Genomic DNA, 20,403 nt, shown 5'->3' with positions numbered 1-20,403 from the left:
AAAAGTTTAAAATGGACCTGAAGGGCAACTTTTTCACAGAGGGTGGTGGGTATGTGGATTGAGCTGCCAGAGGAAGTGGTAGAGGTGGGTACAATTACAATGTTTAAAAGACATTAAGACAGGTGCATGGACAGAAAAGGTTTAGAGGATTTGGGCCAATGGAACGAGGTCAGATAAGATACCTTGGTTGGCATGGATGAATTGGGCTGAAGAACCTGCTTCCGAGCTGTATAACCCTATAACTCTATGATAAGAGGTAACTTGCTGAATGCTGCATATCCCTGCACCCCACCACAGCACCCCCAACTCTACCACAACCAGTTTTTGCATCGAAGCAGAAACAGAATGATCTACCACAAGGGAGAAGGCCATTTGGCTCATTGTCTGTACTTGCTCTTTATAAAGATCAACCCCTCTCCTCATAATCCTGCAGAACCTTTCTCCTCCAATAACTTATCCAGATCCTTTTGGAACGCTACAGTTAAAACTGCCTCCACTACTTTCGCTGGCAGTTGCTGTGTAAAAATATTTATTTTCTTGTCACTTCTGGTGTTTTTGACTTCATTCTATGTCCCCTGGCTCTTGACCCTTCCGCCAATGGGAACAGTTTTTCTCTCTCCTGTCAAGACTCCAGCAGCATCATCTTCAGTAAAGACAGATGTACTTATTTAGTACCCGGGGCAATTGAGACCAGGTTGATCTGTTGGTAATACCACTCAACAGTGTCACAAGCCTCCATTCCCACAATCCCTCACATTACCTTTCCTCTGCTGTTGACCATCACAGCTTGCACACAGTCACAATGCATCAGAAAAGCCCAACACAGAACAAGCTAAATCTGTAAATCAAAGCATAGAAATATTAACTAATCACCCTGGTCTTGCCTGTCCCAGTGCTTGTTGGCAGCACTCTCCTGTGGCTGGTAGAACATATCTAGGCTGGGGGCTGTGAATGTTCAACCAGGGGATGGTGTGTCTACATTTTTACTGTATTTTTGCTCTCCACCCTCCTCATCCTCACCACCCCCCCCCCCCCCAACTCCCATCCCTGGACACATTGAGGTTCCTGGTTCTCAGGAAGGAGAATGACAGGGTGGATAGAGAAGGTGGGGGCAAGGAAGTATGTCATCTGCACCTGGTACCTGAGAAGTGATTGGAGGATGGAGAAGAATATCTGGCTGATGATGGCAACATGGTGGAGTAGTTGGCAGGACGTAAGATGTGGGTTTAAGGCCTGGAGCAATGTTGTGTGAGGACATGGTGAAACATATGGATGTGAGACAGCAGTCCTGATTGACAGTGACTGACGGCAGCTAAGTTAATGCATCATGTTGCACTGACCAGTGGTGGAAGCTACTGGTGTGACTGGTGGGACACAGCATTTCAAGATGATTTCATTGACCTCGGACACTCATTGAACTTCTTGCAACCCACCAGGTTCTTGGGACCTCATTCCTTGCCATGGCCTGCTGGGTTATCTGCTTTCTCTGCCTTTGCAAGTTGCCTCTGGATCAATCCTATCTCTCCTCCTCCTCGCCCATAATGGCCTTCTCTGCAATGTTAAACACAGAACAGTACAGCACAGAACAGGCCCTTTGGCCCACAATGTTGTGCCGACATAGCTATTCCCTCCTACCTGGTCTTCCTTCCATGTTGGAAGATGTTAGAGCCTGCCTTCTCTAAATAATGCCACTGCTCAAGGACTGTAGGGGTAGAATGGCTTTTGAAAGAACCCCCCCCCCCCTCCAAACCCACTTTGCCGACACAGTTTCCCTCCTCTTTATGAGGAGTGGGCTGTCTATAAATGGCAAGAGCCACCAAGGATGTAAAAGCTCACTACTGAGGCATGCAGCCAATAATCACCTGGTTGGATGCAGGAATCATGCCAATAAGCTGACTGCGTAAAATTGGCAGACTGCCAGTACTGGAAGCAGCGGGTGTGAGAGAACTATACAGTGGTCCCTGCACACCTGTTCAACAAGGACCAAATTTAACTCCCCAACTTTTGCGAAAGTATTATAAATAACAAAGGAAGGAGCTACACCTGAAATGGGAGCAGTTAAGGAGATAAGTAATCAGTACATAAAGAAGAACAAAGGGTTATATTTCTTCTTGGCTAGACATGTAAAACCCAACACAATCTCTTCAGAAAATAAGGGATATTATAAGTACAGAAAGTTGAAGAATGAAAATGATGTAAAAATGCAAAAATGGTAAAGATGGAGAAACTGGATACAATGGACTTCAGGAACTGTCAAATGCTTTAAAGAATAGACCATTAGCTTTTGGTACTGAAGCTAATTTTTTGAGAGAATTGGTTCCAGCAACCAAACAACCCTTAAAATCTAATCCCTTACCCTTTGATTCGACCTATGTCTTTCCCTATTCAATTGACATTGAAATATCAGATGTCTCCTTTCTGAAGTCACACAAGTAATGAAACTGGAGTTCGAATGGGCATAACAACCAGCGAAGAGCTGAAAGATGTAATGTTGTGCTTCCATATAAAGGAATTTCCATGGAAGCACACCAAGAAGTTTGAGGACTGGGACAGATTTCATCATTGCTCAGAGAACAGTGTTTATGAATGCAGCATTACAGTAAAAAAAACAAGAGCAAGAATTTTTATAACTCAAAACAAAATCCAAGCACATCATTGCATAAGACCAAGAAGAATTGAAGATATTACACAGTAGATTTATTAATAAATATAGAAACCATGATCAAACCATCACACTGCACACAGAGTTGACCTACCTCTCTCTGTTAAATACAATAAATTCCTTCTGCACTGTGTCTAGATGTTGCTGTAGGTGTTGGTTCTTCAGATGTTTAACCAGTGCATGATGTGAGAGGAATTGAAAATATAAAAAAAAATATTGTGAGGAATCATAATTCATTATTTCGCTCTTTCTATATTAAACACCATAAACAAATACAGCTTCTGTTAAAATGCGCTGATGAAAACAGGCAGCCTCAAAGCTGCTTTCCAAGTGAATCATGATCTAATGTCCAGATCCCTATTTCTTCTGAGATGGATTTCATACAACAGTTTCCTTAAGCAATTTTCTGAGCCCAAATAATAAAACATTTCTGCTCTTATACTTCTGTCAACTTGTGCTCCTTGAGCCAGCTATTTTATTTTTAGATTACCCATCCTACTCATTGTACGATCCTGTGACTTCCTCCAGCCTTACAGACCTTGTTGCTTTCTTGACATTCTGGCCTCTGCTGCTTCCCTAACTTTCTTCACCTCATTGTTGGCAGCCAGACTGTCAGCTGCCTGGACCCATAACTCTGGAATTTCCTCCCTAAATCCTTCCTGCTAATTTAAGTTTATGTTAACTTATGTTTGTCTTGTAATGTACTGTACTGCTGCTGCAAAAAGCTAATTTTCATAGCATCTATGCCCTGTGTATTATGCTTATGACAACAATAAACTTGAACTAAATCTCTCAAACTCATCTTGCTTCATTCTCCTCCTCAGAGGCATTCTTTAAATCTATTTCTTTAACCAAGATTTTGGTTAACTATCCTAATAACTACTTCTTTTGATCTTTATCTGTCTTCAATTAGATGTATTCTACAATGTTAAGATAAGGTTGCATTTCTATAGCAACTTCACAACCTTAGATAACCTGAAAGTGACTGAGGCCATTGAAATAGATTCAGAAGGGTAATGACTGTGTAACCTAAGATGCATGGCAGTCAACTTACACAGAGTATCACAAACAACGATGTGATAATAACTCAAAAGTATGCATTAGTGAATGTTGATTGAAGGATAATTATTAGCCAAGATGAGGAGGTTGTTAAAGAAACATATAATATTTTTTCAACAGATATTTTAGATGTACTGTAAAATATCCTAAAAAAACCTAAGCATCACAGCTCCTACCCACTTTTCTCCTCTGTTATGCTTTGTAGTCTATCATTTAATTCCTTATGTCACTCAACCTCCTGAACAGACTTACAAATTTTAGGGAACAGAGTGACGTCACTTATGGCCCACTTCTGATTTACCGAAGGTCTAATGTTCAACAAACCAGGTGAACCAGTAGAGCTTGATCCAACGGTATTGTCAGAGCCTGACCTCGAGCTTTAATGTTAATGGGGTTACTTCAGAAAATAAACAGAGAAAATTATTATGGGCTGTTCAGATGAAAGGTGTTGGGATGAATTAGGGCAGGGGAGGGAAACACTACCATGTAATCTTATCCATGCTGCTAGTGAGGGGTAGCCATTGGGATATCAGTCAATACACAGACGAAGGTAACTGTACTCCTGAATTACACAGTTTGATGTATTGCAGTTTCCTTTGAGGAGCACAGGCAGATACCACCCATTTTCTAGGATCGATGAACTCAGCTGTGGCCCGAGTTGGCCTTAGCACTGTGTCACGAGCCCATTCATGAGCAAAGTTATAGCTGCAATGTAGTGAAAGCATAATTCTCCACATGTATGGAGATGACGTTCATGCCTGGAGCAGTCACTTGACTGATGATAAGCACATCACTGACATTGCATATCCATTCTCTGCTCCATTATTCTGCAGAAACAATCCTGCTGTGGTCAAAAGATTGGGTTTGCTGCAGTTTAGCCATGACCTAAAGCTACAAAACCCACCTCACTCCTACAATGGTAAGGAATACAACAAATAACAAGTAATTGATTAGAGCAGAGTTCCCATTTATAACTTCTCACTTCTGCATGAAATTCATTTATTTTGGTGATTACTGTCATTTTCTTAAAAAGAGTATTAATCCTATTAAAATAATGTAAGGAGTGTAAACAATTTGCCCTTCAGATCCCTTTTAAAATTCCTGCCTTCCATCATTACACTTGCTAATAATATGAAGCAACACAATTTCAACTTTGCTTGCAATTTCTGCAGTATGGAAATTTTATTTCTATCTAGGGCTGTAAAACATAAAAAATCATGATTAACAAAATAATTGTGATTTTAAATCACAAGGTTAAGCAATAAAAGAATGTCTATATTTTTGAATGATCACTCTCCATTCACTCTCTCTCATCCCTCCCTTCCCCCTCTCTCTCTCTCTCTCTGTCTCCTTCCTCCCTCTCTGTCTATCCCCTCATCTCCCTGCCTCTCTCCCACCTCTCTTTCCTCTTCCCCTTTACCCTACTTCTCCCTCTCTCAGGTGAAGGACAAGTTGGAGCCTGGGCCTCTTAAGCCTTTCCCTGGACATCAGCAAGTTTGGGTCAGCTGGGCCCTGCCATTGTCCCTGAGCCATGGATTCAATACAGTGTGAGTTGGGGCTGAGGCAACAGGGACCCAGCAGTGGGAGTGTCTGTGGGCTGATGTCCAAGGCAATGTGCTGGGCCATGTTTGATAACTGCAGTGAGGGCATGCAATTAACTTGAAAAGAAAACATTTCTGAGCTTATTAATCACGTGTCGGCAGTGATTAATTGACAGCCCTGTATTTACCATTTGCTGAAAATTTTGGTACTAAATGACACTTCTTAAACTACATATAATATCATCTCAGAATTCACTTTAAGCCACTGCTGTCTTTTACCAGCAGGATGACAAGATGAAAGAGACACTTAGTAGAATTAATTACAAATATTGCAATATAACACAGGAAAACCTATACTGTCAGAACGAAAAAGCTTCACTCATTGTGCTCACCAGCAATAATTAATGTGTGCATGTTGCTATGTTACTGGATGTAAGGGATATTATGTGAACAGATTAATTACTTATTAAGTGCAGTTCAATTCCCATCACTTTAGTTCATTCTCATTACAATGACCTAATGGACTCTGGTGCTCTTAATAATGAACATGGAGTCCCTTTCCTTTATATGTTACTGAAGTTGTTACATCAGTGAATTGCCAGAGCTTCACAACACCAAAACCTTGCCCCAGCAACTCTTTGCTGCCCACAAGCCTCCGCACTGCACCCCACTCTCCACGTCATTTTATATTGTCTATCCATGATCTTCTATCCATTTCTATCTGGTGCACTTAACTAATTTCCCCTAAAACATTTGAAGCCCAACTGCCTTAACTTACTACTTATTTGAACCAGTTGTACATTCTAATCATCCCCCACAGGTAGATGTTTTTCCTGAATTTCCACCCGGATCTATCAATAAATATTTTATTTTGGCCCCTAGTTTTGGGACTGCTCCTCCTTTAGTGAAAATATTTTCTCCATATTTATTCTTTCAAAGCACTTTCAACTTCAAAGACAAGTCACCTCCAGAGGCAAACCCGAATGAGAAATGTTAACTTTTTCACTTCACAGTGTTTCCAACAGTTTCTGTAGAGAGCTTCTTGATAAGCAAGAGGCTAAAAGGTTACCATGGGTAGATGGGAATGCGGAGTTGTGGGTTACTTAGATCAGCAGCTGAGTGTTTCCAGCATTTTCTGTTCATATTTCTGATTTCCAGCATCTATTTATTTTTGTTTTTCAGTTTGGTAGGAAGGAGGAGAGATACTTGCACGAAACACAGTAAAATGTTACCCTATTAAACCAGATTGCATATGAAACTGATTTAAGAATTGTCTTTTCATTTGATTTTGTTTTCTATTTCACGTTAAGTCACGGTTGCTATTTTGAACTACCACAGTTAACATGGTCTATACACTTTTGAATTATTGGACGATAAAATATACACTTGCAACACAACTGCTGTGAAACATGCTGCACTTCCTACAGCAGATGAATAATTTACACCCTGCTCCAACATCTCCGCCTGAAGCCCCAAAGTCACTAAGGTTAAATGCCAACCATACCTAACTTCTCTCTACTAATGTTAAAACTGAACTAAGACTTAGTGAACAGAAAGAGACAATTGTATCAGAGTCAGGTTTATTATCACTCACATATGTTGTGAAATTTGTTGTTTTGCGGCAGCAGTACAGTGCAAGACATAAACATTACTATAAGTTACAAAAATAAATAAATAGTGCAAAAGAAGAATAACAAGGTAGTGTTCATGGGTTCATGGACCGTTCAGAAATCTGATGGCGGAGGGGAAGAAGCTGTTCCTAAAATGCTGAGTGTGCATCTTCGAGCTCCTGTATCTCCTCCCTGATGGTAGTCATGCAAAGAGGGCACGTCCTGGATGGTGAGGGTCCTTAATGATGGATGCCGCCTTCTTGAGGCACTGCCTCTTGAAGGTGTCCTTGATGGTGGGGAGGGTTGTGCCCATGATGGAGCTGGCTGAGTCTATAACCCTCTGCAGCCTCTTTCGATCCTGTGCATTGGAGCCGCCATACCAGGCAGTGATGCAACCAGACAGAATGCTCTCCTCCATACATCTGTCAAAATTTGCAACTGTCTTTGGTGACACACCAAATCTCCTCAAACTTGTAATGATGAAGAAATGCCGGCGTGCCTTCTTCGTGATTGCATCAATGTGTTGGGGCCAAGATAGATCCTCTGAGATGTCGACGCACAAGAAGTTTAAGCTGCTCACCCTTTCCACCTCAGACCCCTCAATGAGGACTGGTGTGTGTTCTCCTGACTTCCCCTTCCTGAAGTTCACTATCAATTCCTTGGTCTTGCTGACGTTGAGTGTGAGGTTGTTGTTGTGACACCACTTAACCAGCTGATCTATCTCACTCCTGTACGCCTCCTCATCACCATCTGAGATTCTGCCAACAACAGTGGTGTCATTGGTGAATTTATAGATGGCATTTGAGCTGTGTGCATAGCCACACAGTCATGAGGGTAGAGAGAGTAGAGCAGTGGGCTAAGCATGCATCCTTGAGACGCGCCTGTGTTGACTGTCAGCAAAGAGATGTTATTACCCATCCGCACTGACTTCCTGATAAGGAATTTGAGGATCCAGTTGCAGAGGGAGGTACAGAGGCCCAGGCTTTGAAGCTTGTTGATTAGTATTGAGGGGATGATGGTGCTATAATCGATAACCAGCAGCCTGATGTATGTTTTGCTGTTGTCCAGGTGCTCCAAAGCCAAGTGGAGAGCCAGTGAGATTGTGTCCACTGTAGACCTATTGTGGTGGGAGGCAAATTGCAGCGGGTCCAGGTCCTTGCTCAGGCAGGAGTTAATTCTAGCCATGACCAACCTCTCAAAGCACTTCATTACAGTAGATGTGAGTGCTACCGGGTGATAGTCATTGAGGCAGCTCACCCTGCTCTTCTTGGGCACTGGTATGATTGATGTCCTTTTAAAGCAGGTGGGAACCTCTGACCACAGCAGTGAGAGGTTGAAGATGTCCTTGAACACTCCAGCCAGTTGGTCGGCACAGATTTTCAGTACCCTGCCAGGTACAGCATTGGAGCCTGACGCCTTGCAAAGGTTCACCCTCAAGAAGGATGTTCTGACATCAATCTCCGAGACAGAGATCATAGGGTTGCCAGATGCTGTGGGGATTCACACAGATGTAGTGTTATTCTCCCTTTCAAAGTGTGCATAAAAGGTGTTGAGCTCATCAGGGAGTGAAGCATCACTGCCATTTCTGCTGTTCGGTTTTGGCTTATAGGAAGTAATGACATGCAAACCCTGCCACAGCTGCTGTGTAACCTAACTTCACACGGAGCCTTTTCGCTCTCAAGATGGCCTTTTGTAGGTCGTATCTGGACTTCTTGTAGGGTTCTGAATCGCCAGTCTTGAATGACACAGATCTAGCCTCAGCAGACTGCGAATCTCCTGGTTCATCTGGTTTGGGAAGACTCGGTATGTTCTGGACGGCAGACTCATCCACGCAGGTCTTGATGAAATTGGTGGTGGGCGTGGCATATTCATTCAGATCTGAAGATGAATCCCTGAAGATGGTCCAGTCCACCGATTCAAAGCCGTCCTGTAAATGCTCCTCCACCTCCCTTGACCATACGTTCGCGGTCCTCACCACTGGTGCTGTGGTCCTCAGTCTCTGCCTATATGTCAGGAGTAGGAGTACGGACAGGTGATTGGATGTGCCAAAGTGCGGGCGCGGGATGGCATGGTAAGTGTTCTTCATGGAGGTGTAACAGTGATCGAGTGTGTTGGCGCCTCTGGTTCTGTAGGTGATAGTTTGTCAGAGACTTCTTCACGCTGGCCTGGTGAAGTCCCCTGCAATGATGGGGAAGGCATCAAGGTGGGCTGTCTCGTGATTGTTGATCACGGTGCTCAGCTCCTTCAGTTCCAGCTTGACATCTGCCAGGGCTGGAATATACACTGCTACCAGGATGACGGTGGAGAACTCCCTTGGCAGGTAGAACGGATGACACGACTGCCAGATGTTCCAGCTCAGGGAAGCAGGACTGTGACAGAACCGCCACATCTGTGCACTACGATGAGTTAATCATGAAGCAAACACCGCCGCCTCTGCCGTTACCTGATGCTGCCATCCAGTCCATGCAGTGGATGATGAAGCCCTCAGGCTGTAGCGCTGTGTAGGGAGTGCTGGGCATGAAGCATGTCTGTAAAGCAGAGTACACAACAGTCCCTGATATCTCTCTGGTACTGCAGTCTTGCTCTGAGGTCTTCAATTTTATTTTCCAGAGACTGCATATTAGCCACAGAGGATGGTGGGGAGAGATTGCCTAGAAATACATCCATGGTCTGCTGGCTTCAATACAAATTGGTTTATTATTGTCACATGTACTGAGGTCCAGTGAAAAACTTTGTTTTGCATGCCATTCAGACAGATCATTTCAATACAACAGTACATTGAGGTAGTACAAGGGAAAACAATAACAGAATGCAGAATAACGTGTTACAGTTACAGAGAAAGTGCAGTGCAGGCAGACATAAGGTACAAGGCCATAATGAGGTAGATTGTGAGGTCAAGAGTCCATCTTATTGTACAAGGGTCCTGTTCAATAGTCTTATAACAGTGGGATGGAAGCTGTCCTTGAGCCTGGTGGTATGTGCTTTCAGGTTTTTGTATCTTCTGCCCGACGGGAGGGCGGAGAAGAGAGAATGACTGGGGTCTGTCGTGCCTTTGATTATGTTGGTTTACCAAGGCAGCAAGAAGTGTTGACAAGAGTCCATGGAGGGGAGGCTGGTTTCTGTGATGTGCTGTGTCCACAACTCTCTGCAGTTTCTTGCAGTCTTTGACAGAGCAGTTACCATCCCAAACCGTGATGCATCTGGATGGGATGCTTTCTATGGAGCATTGATAAAAATTGGTGAGGGTCAACGGGGACATGCCAAATTTCTTTAGCCTCCTGAGGAAGTAGAGGCGCTGTGAGCTTTCTTGGCCATAGCGTCTACATGGTTGGACCAGGACAGGCTATTGGTGATGTGCGCTCCTGGGAACGTGAAGCTCTCAACCCTCTTGACCTTAGCACCACTGATGTAAACAGTAGCGTGTGCACCGCCCCCACTTCCTGAAGTCAATGACCAGCTCTTTTTTTTGCTGACATTGAGGGGAAGGTTGTTGTCATGACACCATGTCACTAAGCTCTCTATCTCCTTCCTGCAGTCTGACCCATTGTTATTTGAGATTCAGCCCACTACGGTGTCATCTGCAAACTTGTAGATGGAGTTAGAGCAGAATCTGGCCATGCAGTCATATTGGGAGTAAAGCAGGGTGTTAAGGAGAATCGTGGCGGAGGTGTTGCTACCTATCCTTACTGATTGCGATCTGTCGGTCAGGAAGTCAAGAATCCAGTTGCAAAGAGGTCCCAGGTCCATGAGTTTGGAGATGAATTTGCTTAGAATTACAATATTGAAGGTGGTGCTGTAATCAATAAACAATAGTCTAATGCAAGTGTTTTTACTGTTCAGATGCTCCAATGATGAGCGTAGGGCCAAGGAGATGATGTCCACTGTGGACTGTTTCAGCGGTAGGCGCACTGCAATGGATCGAGGTTGTCTGGGAGGCTGGAGCTGATGTGTGCCATAACCAGCCTCTCAAAGCACTTTATGATGGCGGATGTCAGAGCCACCAGGTGGTAGTCATTAAGGCACATTAAGGCACAATGAATTTTGGAGACATACTGTTGCTATTATTTAGCACATACAGTGCTACTGACTGGGGAGGAATTTCTAGGCAACAGAATCTACTAAAATGATTGCACTAGGTTATGCTTATGAAAAACTGATTTGTAAAGATCCCCCGATTACATCAATCCTGTGATTTCCTTATTAAAGCAATCCATGAGTAGATTAGCTCAAATTCCCAGCAGTAAGAATGTCTTTGTTCCATGAGTTCAGGGTTACACAACAATCAGAGGAATGGGAAACCTCAGGGCTTCTCCCAACAGATTGGGATTTGACAGGAAAATGAGAGAAACCCCAACTAAAGAAATTATTAAAACATACAGATTCGCCTGCCACCTTTGAGGTTGAAAGCCACCAGTGTCTGTCTTATCTGATGCTGCAAGATGACCCATCATAAATATGTTGTTGCATTCTAAATTTAGAAAGCCCATCTCTCTGGATGACGCCACTGGAACAAGCCTTTGGCAGCTGAGGAGCACCTTTGGGTCAACAATGATATAAATTAATTTCCAATGTGGCTAATAGAAAACAAATGTATGGCTGTCCCCTGCCAGAAAGAGCAGACAATTATTCCACAGCCCTTTGGGATTCTGTATAGTTCTGTGGTCATCTGATTCTAAATTATTTTAATTGCCAGCCTTGGGATGTTTGGCAAGGTTTGCAACTGTTGTCAATGCACAGCCAACCTCTGAGAGAGCTATCAGTGCTGGTCTTGAACTAACTGGGCAATTATTTCCCTCACTCTTTGTAGGAAACGCCTCCCTTTGCTTTCCCCAAGACCACAAAAAGTTTAGAGAGTTGTGAACACAGCCCAGTCCATCATGCAAACCAATCTCCCCTCCATCAACTCCATCTACACTTCCCGCTGCCTTGGTAAAGCAGCCAACACAATCGAGGTTCCCTCCCACCCCAGATATTTTCTCTTCTCCCCCCCCCTCCCTTCTGGCAGAAGATGCCCGAGAGCACAAACCACCAGACTTAAGGACAGCTCCTATTCCACTGTTATCAGACTCTTGAATGCTAATATGCTCATATGCTAAAAGATGAATTATTGATCTCCAATCTACCTCATCGTGGCCCTTGCACTTTATTTGTCTACCTGCACTGCACTTTCTCTGTAACTGCAACACTATATTCTGCATTCTGTTTCCTTTTCACTACCTCAATGTAATTGTGTATAGAATGGTCTGTCTGGATAACACGCAAAACAAAAGCTTTTCACTGTATCTCGGTACTTGTGACAATAATAGACCAATACCAATAACAATTTGAATAGTTTCAACCAGCCAGCCAAAATGTGGGATTGAAAAGTGAAATGCAAATTCTTACCTTGGAAGTTACTCAGCACATCTGCATTGACATTAAGGAGGGCTGAGCTGGGCTGATATTGGATCAAATCTGAATGCCTTATGCACATGGCTATTACACCCATTGTAGAATGAGCTTATTGCCTCTGAGGTGCCTATTAGCTTGCAGAGACAGAAATCTCTGTAATAGCCTGTCTTGGGATGAGGAAGAAGCCTTCTCGTATGCAGTTGCTGCTAGCCCTGTCGTTTTACTGGCTGGGCTGCCCTGAGTAACACTTACAACTCTCACACTGGAAGCAGGAGCACAGGTGCACATGCGGAGATTATACTTGCTCAGATGTCACTTTAATGATTGGAGGTTTCTGGTTGCTTGTCTTCCCCTTGCATTGGTAAACATTTCTAGTCTGTAGGAATGGAAGAAGGAGTAATCCTTACAGCTGTGAGTCTAACCAGGCCACGAATGTTGGCTATATGTTCACCCATCTTCTTGCAGCCTCTAGATCCTCCTCGGAAACTGATCCTGTGTCCTACTATTTGTTGCCAACTTTATACCACCATTGACTTTCTGTGAAATCAATGCTATTATTTAAATTAACTTTCAGATTAAATTAACTTTCATGGAGTCATGGAGTTGTCCAGCACAGAAACGGTGCCTCTGGCACACGACATCCATGCTGACCGTTTTGTCCATTACACTAATCCCATTTGCTTACATTGGCTCTATATCCTGTTATGCCTTGCCTATTTAAGTGTTTGTCTGAATGCCTCTTAAACCTTAAAAATGTATCTGATTCCACCACCTCCTCTGGCAACACACTCCCGATATCAACCACTCTCTGTGTAAAAAACTTTCACCTCGGATCCCCTTTAAAACTCCCTCTTACTTTAAACCTATGTCCTCTTGTTTTTGATACCACTACCACAGCAAAAGATTCTGACTATCTACCCTATCTATGCCTCTCATAATCTTATATACCTCTATCAGGTCATTCCTCAGCCTCCTTCACTCCAGGGAAAACCAGACCAGCCTTTGCAATTTCTCCCCATAACCAGAGTCCTCCAATCTAGGCAACATGCTGGTGAATGTCCTCTGCACTCTCTCCAACTCAATCATGTCCTTCCTATGGTGTGGCGACCAGAACTGCACACACTACTCCAAGTGTGGCCTAACCAGTGTTTTGTAAAGTTGCAACATAATGTCCCAACTGTTGTATTCTATGCCCCAACCTATGAAGACAAGCATGCCATGTGCCTTCTTCACCACCCTATTGACCGGTGTTGCCACATTTAGGGAATTATGGATTTGGACCCCAGGCCTTAAATGCAAGAAGTATCAGGAATAAGGGTGATGAACTGAGAGCTTGGATAAGTACATGGGGCTGCGATATTGTGGCTATTAGAGACATGGCTGAACCAGGGCAGGAATGGATATTGAATATTCCTGGTTTCCAGTGTTTCAAAAGGGATGGAGGGGGGAGAAGAGAAGGAAGGGTGGCTATACTGGTCAGGGACACTATTACAGCTGCAGAAAGGGCGGATAATGTAGAAGGATCCTCTCTAGAGTCAATATAGGTGGAAGTTAGGAACAAGAAAGGAGTAGTTACTCTATTGGGAGTATTCTATAGGCTCCCCCGGTAGAGAAACATGGACTAATTAGGGACAGCCAGCATGGCTTTGTGAAGGGAAGATCTTGCCTCACAAGCTTGATAGGGTTCTTTGAGGAGGTGACTAGGAAAAATGATGAGGGTAGTGCAGTAGATGTGGTCTACATGGATTTTAGTAAGGCATTTGACAAGGTTCCACATGGCAGGCTTCTTCAGAAGGTCAGAGTCCAAGGGATCCAGGGGGGCTTGGCCATGTGGATTCAGAAATGGCTTGCCTGTAGAAAAGCAGAGGGTTGTGGTGGAGGGAGTGCATTCGGATTGGAGGGCTGTGACTAGTGATGTCCCACAGGGATCGGTTCTGGGACCTCTACTTTTTGTGATATTTATTAACGACTTAGATGAGGGGGTGGAAGGGTGGGTTAGCAAGTTTGCAGATGACACAAAGATTGGTGGTGTTGTGGATAGTGTGGAGGGCTGTCAAAGCTTACAGAGGGATATTGATAGGATGCAGAGCTGGGCTGACAAGTGGCAGATGGAGTTCAATCCGGAGAAGTGTGAGGTGGTACACTTTGGAAGGACAAACTCCAAGGCGGAATACAAGGTTAATGGTAGGATTTTGGGAAGTGTGGAGGAGCAGAGGGATCTGGGGGTTCATATCCACAGATCACTGAAAGTTGCCTCACAGGTGGATAGGGTAGTTAAGAAAGCTTATGGGATGTTAGCATTCATAAGTTGTGGGATCGAGTTTAAGAGCCGCGAAGTAATGATGCAGCTTTATGAAACTCTGGTTCAACCACACTTAGAGTACTGTGTCCAATTCTGGTTGCCTCATTTATAGGAAGGTTGTGGAAGCATTGGAAAGGGTGCAGAGGAGATTTACCAGGATGCTGCATGGATTAGAGAGTATGGATTATGAGGAGAGACTAAAGGAGCTAGGTCTTTACTCATTGGAGAGAAGGAGGATGAGAGGAGACATGATAGAGGTATACAAAATATTAAGAGGAATAGATAGAGTGGACAGCCAGCACCTTTTTCCCAGGGCACCAATGCTCAATACTAGAGGGCATGCCTTTAAAGTAATGGGTGGGAAGTTCAAGGGAGATGTCAGAGGGAGGTTTTTCACCCAGAGAGTGGTTGGTGCATGGAATGCGCTGCCTGGGGTGGTGGTGGAGGCTGATACGTTGGTCAAGTTCAAGAGATTGTTAGGTAAGCATATGGAGGAATTTAAAATAGAGAGATATGTGGGAGGAAGGGGTTAGATAGTGTTAGGTGTAGTTAGAAGGCCGGCACAACATGGTGGGCCGAAGGGCCTGTATTGTGCTGTATTTTTCTATGGTTCTATGGTCTCTCCTTTCATCAACATTCCTCAGTGCCCTACCATTTACTGTAAATGTCCTGCCCCCGTTTGACTTCTTGTGGGTCTATATGGGATAGTTTCAAAACAAAATGTCATTTATCCTTCAGATACCTGCTCTAGGAGACTGAGTACCCCAAGCTCTAACTGCTCAAATACATCACAAGACAAGCCGTCATGGAGATTTGTCTCTGCAAGCCAACAGCCAGCTCAGAGGGTCAGCTCCTTCTGCACCTGCGTAAGGCCATACTGGAATCCCTTCCCAGCCCAGTTCAGCTCTCCTTACTGCCAACGGCAGTGCATTAAAAAGCACTATATTGGCCTGAATGTGCAATTCAGGGTAGAACCACTGACTCACCTCCCTTGACCACCAAAGAGCAGGTAAGCTGCCAACACATTGGTGGTTATCTGACCAGGAGAATGACAGGATGGCAATGAGAACTTGGAGAACATCTGTTTACAAAGTTGTAGAGCTGTACTGCACAGAAAAAGGACCTTCAGCCTAACTCATCCATGCTAACCATGATGCCTATCTACACTAATTCCATTTGTCTGCATTAGGCCCGTATGCCTGTACTCCTCCCCTATTTAAGTACTGTCCAAATGACTTTTCAGCATTGTAATTGTACCTGCCTCCACATCTCCTCCAATAGCTTGTTCCAGATAACCACCAAACTCTGTGTGAAAAATGAGGCACAAGAGAGAGCAGATGCTGAAATCTGGAGTAACAAACAATCTGCTGCAGGAACTTGACAGGTCAGGCAGCATCTGTGGGGGGGAAGGACAATTCCTTTCCTCACACAGATGCTGTTTGACTTGCTGAGTTCCTTCAGCAGATTGCTTGTTCTTCTGTGTGAAAAACTTGCCCCTCAGATCTCCTTGAAGCAAAGCAACTGACATTTTGCTTGAGAAACTATTTGAATATTGAAATGTCATATTTCTTTACGATGGGACAGCAGCTCTTCTTCCTGTAATATTTAATGAATTCCTCACATGTCCTTTTAACTGAATGATATAATTATGCAGTTTCTTTTATTTTTTTCATATCACTTCAACTCCTTGCTTGAGCAAAGGCTTAAGCTTCATTACCAAACCACTTCCGAACAAATGCTTATTGCAAGAGTAATTGAGGAATAAATTGATGAAAATGAGATATGGGTCAGTCCCTGCTGTTTGCAAAAGGCCTGTCTTTTCTCATAGCTGTTACCCTGTTGTTACTCAGTGCCTTTCCTCTGCCTAATGAGATTTTGGATGGTCTAAATTAGCAGTTGCAGCTTCTTTAAATCCATTCCAATCTTCACCTACTGAGGCCCTCTCTAGATGTCACAAAATGCTCACCAATCACCAGTAAATGTGCCAGGGACCATGCAGGCTCCCAGGTCATCTTCTATTGTTGATTTCTTTCTTGGGTGGTCTAAGATAAAATCTTCTATCAAATTCATAGACCAATTTTAAGTCAGTCCTCTCCAACTGCTCAGATATAGGGCTCCTGGCTCTGGTTGGATGTATCCCTGGATACCTTATCACATGACTTGCCTGCATCCTTCCCATCCCCACACTCCCATCACTTGTCTCCCAATGCCTGTTTCTTCACTGCAAACTGAGAAAGACAAATAAAGGATAAATATTGAGTCTCAAACAATGTGGTTCCACACCAATATATGTTTATAACCAAGAAACATGTTAAAGAAAATTTAAACATAATTTTAAAGTCCTATGATCTTACAGTCCTATGATTTTTGTCCCTAGGTTGCTCACCACAATGAATCAACTCCTGGATGGTAGACCACCTTGATCAGACACTCATTGTAATTTTCAGAAGTGGGAAAGGACACACTCTGATGCTGAAAACAGCAGGATGCTCTGAGACAGGGCTGGGAGGTATTAAACCACTTGGGGCCATTAGTTAGATTTCGTCCTGGATCCCTCAGGTCAAAATTATTTTATGCTGCAGCTTTCAGGGAAGTGAGTGCTAGTGGAGATCTGCGTAAATCACAGCGCTCACACTCTGTCTCCTTAACCAGTTATTTAAGGATTGAGGAAGATCAAGAGAGAGGGTAAATTAGAGTCAAATCAGGTACTGGAAGAGGTGCAAAGTAAGGTTGGATTAAGATTAAAAACACAGAGATAGGAAGGAAAAGTAAACAAATGTAAGACAAATTCTCTACCAACAGTTTACTATAAGAGAATGAGGCTCAACGACTTAAATTGCAGCATTTCAGGAGCAGAGAGATTCCGTTGGCACTGCATTAGCAATTACATTGTTAAATGTACTCATGCCAATAATTATGGGCTCCAACTTTTTGTGGTGTGTTTAGCTTAGGGATGCAGCACTGTCTCACAAATAAGGGTGAGGCTAAGGAATGGATGCTGCTTAAGCTAAGTAAATGGCAGAGTATCAGAAATCGACCAGCAAGTTCTGGAGATTCACTATCCATGCTGTGTTTCTTCCTCCTCTAAACTTGCTGCCTGACTTGTGCATTACTTACACACAGTTCCAATTCCAGGCAGATTTGGCCCATTGTTGAGGGTGAGTAGAAGCATCAGATCATGAGTTTAATGCATTTCACACGGAGTCTCACTATCACTAATCCCTTGGGACACATGCAGCAATCTATTATCTGAACACCATTCTGCCCTTTACAAAATACCAGAGTATCAACAATATCATGCTGATGCTTATCACCTTTTCCATGTCCCTGGTTAACCTCTTGGACTGGATGTAATGTACACATTGAGTCAAACGTCAACTGAAGCTTTTGTTTCAGGGCTCAACCTTGATGGCAGCAAATGTCATTGTAGAAAGGCACAGCAAGTTGTGGGTTCAGAGTGGACTGCAATGGAGTATGTATTGGTGGTGGAAATAAGTGGTTCATACTAATTCCATCTGGAGCTGGTAAAGAGAGAGTGAGTTGAGAGGGAGGATGGATGTGAGGAGGAAGAGCAGGTTTGAGGATACTGGCTCTAGCCCACCACTGGCCTCGGCATGGGCTGAACTAACAATGAACAGCACCACCTGATTCCTGCCTGTCCCCTTCCAACTGTACACTATGTGGTCGAGCACTAGACAGGGGATGTGTTGTGCAGTGTGGTTGGGTGATGCTGCTGACCTGGTTGGATAGCAGTGAGAATGGTAGCATTACTAAGTGTGTGCAGGTGAAATGAAGCCTATGAATGTGGTGAATGAGAGATTACTAGTGCAGCTGGTGGGTTCAGACATTCCATTCATTGACCCTGGTCAGTTGCAAGAGTTCATTAGATTTCCTGTGGCACCTACTCCAGGTCCATGGAGTTTCACTCTTGACATTGACCTCCAGGCTCCCTGTAGCTCTAGGATATTGCATCTACTTCCTATTTCCCCCATAAGGCCTCTGGTGCAGCATCCTAACACACTGGAGCTTCTCCCTCTTGTCAATGTCACCCTTCATAGAGTCATAGTTTATGCAGTAAGGAAACAGGTCTTTTGGCCAAAATTGTCCATGTTGACCAAGAAGTCTATCTGTGCTAGTACCATCTTCCTGCATTTGACCCATATTCCTCTAAACTTTTCTTATCCATGTAACTGTCCAAATGTCTTTTAAACACTGTAATTGTAACCACCTCGACCACTTCCTCTGGCTGTACGTTCCACATACCCATCACCCTGTGTGTGGAAAAACTTGCTCCTCGGGTCCCCTTTAAATCTTTCCCCTCTCACCTTAAACCTCTGCACTCAAGCTTTAGACTCCCCTGTCCTGGGGAAAAGACTGTGACCATCCACCTTATCTACACCCTTGATAATTTTATATATCTCTATGAAGTCACTCCTCAGCCTCCGACGCTTCAGGGAAAAAAAGCCCCAGTCTATCCAGTCTCTCCTTATAACTCAAGCCCACCAGTCCTGGTAACTTTCTTGTGAGTCCTTTCTGCACCCTTTCCAGCTTAAAGACGTCCTTCCGATAGTTGGGCGACTAGAACTGCACACAGTACTCCGTGTGGTCTCACCCATGTCTTGTACAGTTGTAACATGACGTCCCAACTCCTGTATTCAGTGCCCTGACCAATGAAGGCAAGCATGCCAAATGCTTTCTTCAGGGACCTATGTACCTGTATTCCTAGGTCTCCTTGTTCTACAACACACTCCAGGGCTCTATCATTTCCTCAGTAACCACGTCAGATTCATCTATAAAACTACTGCCTGATCCACACACTCCCTCGATGCACCGCCACTTTATTGTAGTGCAGGTTGGCTTTACCTAGTGTTGGTCCCTCACAATATTGCCTCTCTGTTGACATACGCAGGACAGTTAACATCGAATGGAGTCACTGAACTGAGCGAAGAACTTGATGCTGGCACTTGAATATTCAACAACTGCAGCATCCTCAAACCACTTTTGAGGGGTTCAGTTTCCAGTTTCCAGTTTAGTGAAAGTCAGCAAGTTTTTTATAAACTGAAGGAAATTAGATTAAATTTACAGGCTACACTGAGTTAATAGGTTTCATCTGAAGGAGTGAGAAGTACTGGAACAGAATAATGTAACATGGAGATGATGCATTCCCACATAATTTACATCAACTTTTTCATCACTCTAACAAGCGAAAACAATTGTTTATCTCTACCCCGTGGAAATTAGCAGCCTTGTGTATTAACATTGTTATTTGTCTTCCGAAACATAGAGTGGGGAAATTAGGTGGGTAAGCTCCAGAGGAACAGTTCACGCTTTCTGGAGAGAGGTAAGTTTTTCCACAACAAGCTGTCATGATGGAAACACGGCTTGGCAGAGCACAGTATGGTACTGTGGACCTTTGTTGTGCATTTATGGGTGCGTGTGTTTGTATGTGTGCATGCAAGTGTGTGTGTGTATATGTGTGTGTTTGTACTTGCCCACGAGTGTGTGCTTGTGTCTGTTAACACAAGTGTGTAGACCACCTTGATCAGGCACAAGGAAGTAACCAGGCGTGCATGTGAGAGAGTGTGTGTGTGTGTGTGTGGGGGTGTGTGTGTGTGTGTGTGTGGATGGGAGCACGGTGCTTTAGGGGGTGGGAAGGGTAGGAAGGATAATTGTGCTCATCCTGTGCAGTGTGGAAAGTTTGTCAAGTTGCAGTATAAATGGCATAGTAGATCACTCATTTACTGCAGAAAGTGCTGAGTTTATGTTTTTATTAAGATAGTCTGATTTGAATTAAATCAGTGTTTCACCTGGACAGCCAATCTAAAATGCTAGTTATAC

The 20,403-nt window shown here is 43.7% G+C and overlaps 1 protein-coding gene across 2 annotated transcripts in view; it reads right to left on the bottom strand.

Moving 5' to 3' along the window:
• Positions 1–20,403, bottom strand: part of LOC127569449 (serine/threonine-protein kinase 32A-like) — a 214,799-nt gene that overhangs the window by 12,895 nt on the left and 181,501 nt on the right. For both annotated transcript variants that reach the window (XM_052014099.1, XM_052014100.1), the window contains exon 11: positions 2,757–2,821. In XM_052014099.1, the coding sequence (XP_051870059.1) occupies positions 2,757–2,821 (65 nt within the window). The remainder of the gene's footprint in view (positions 1–2,756; positions 2,822–20,403) is intronic.

The sequence above is a fragment of the Pristis pectinata genome, chromosome 4 (assembly GCF_009764475.1).
Source record: "Pristis pectinata isolate sPriPec2 chromosome 4, sPriPec2.1.pri, whole genome shotgun sequence".
Taxonomy (NCBI): domain Eukaryota; kingdom Metazoa; phylum Chordata; class Chondrichthyes; order Rhinopristiformes; family Pristidae; genus Pristis; species Pristis pectinata.
The sequence above is the reverse complement of the archived record's forward strand: the minus strand, read 5'-3'. Positions and strand labels throughout refer to the sequence as shown.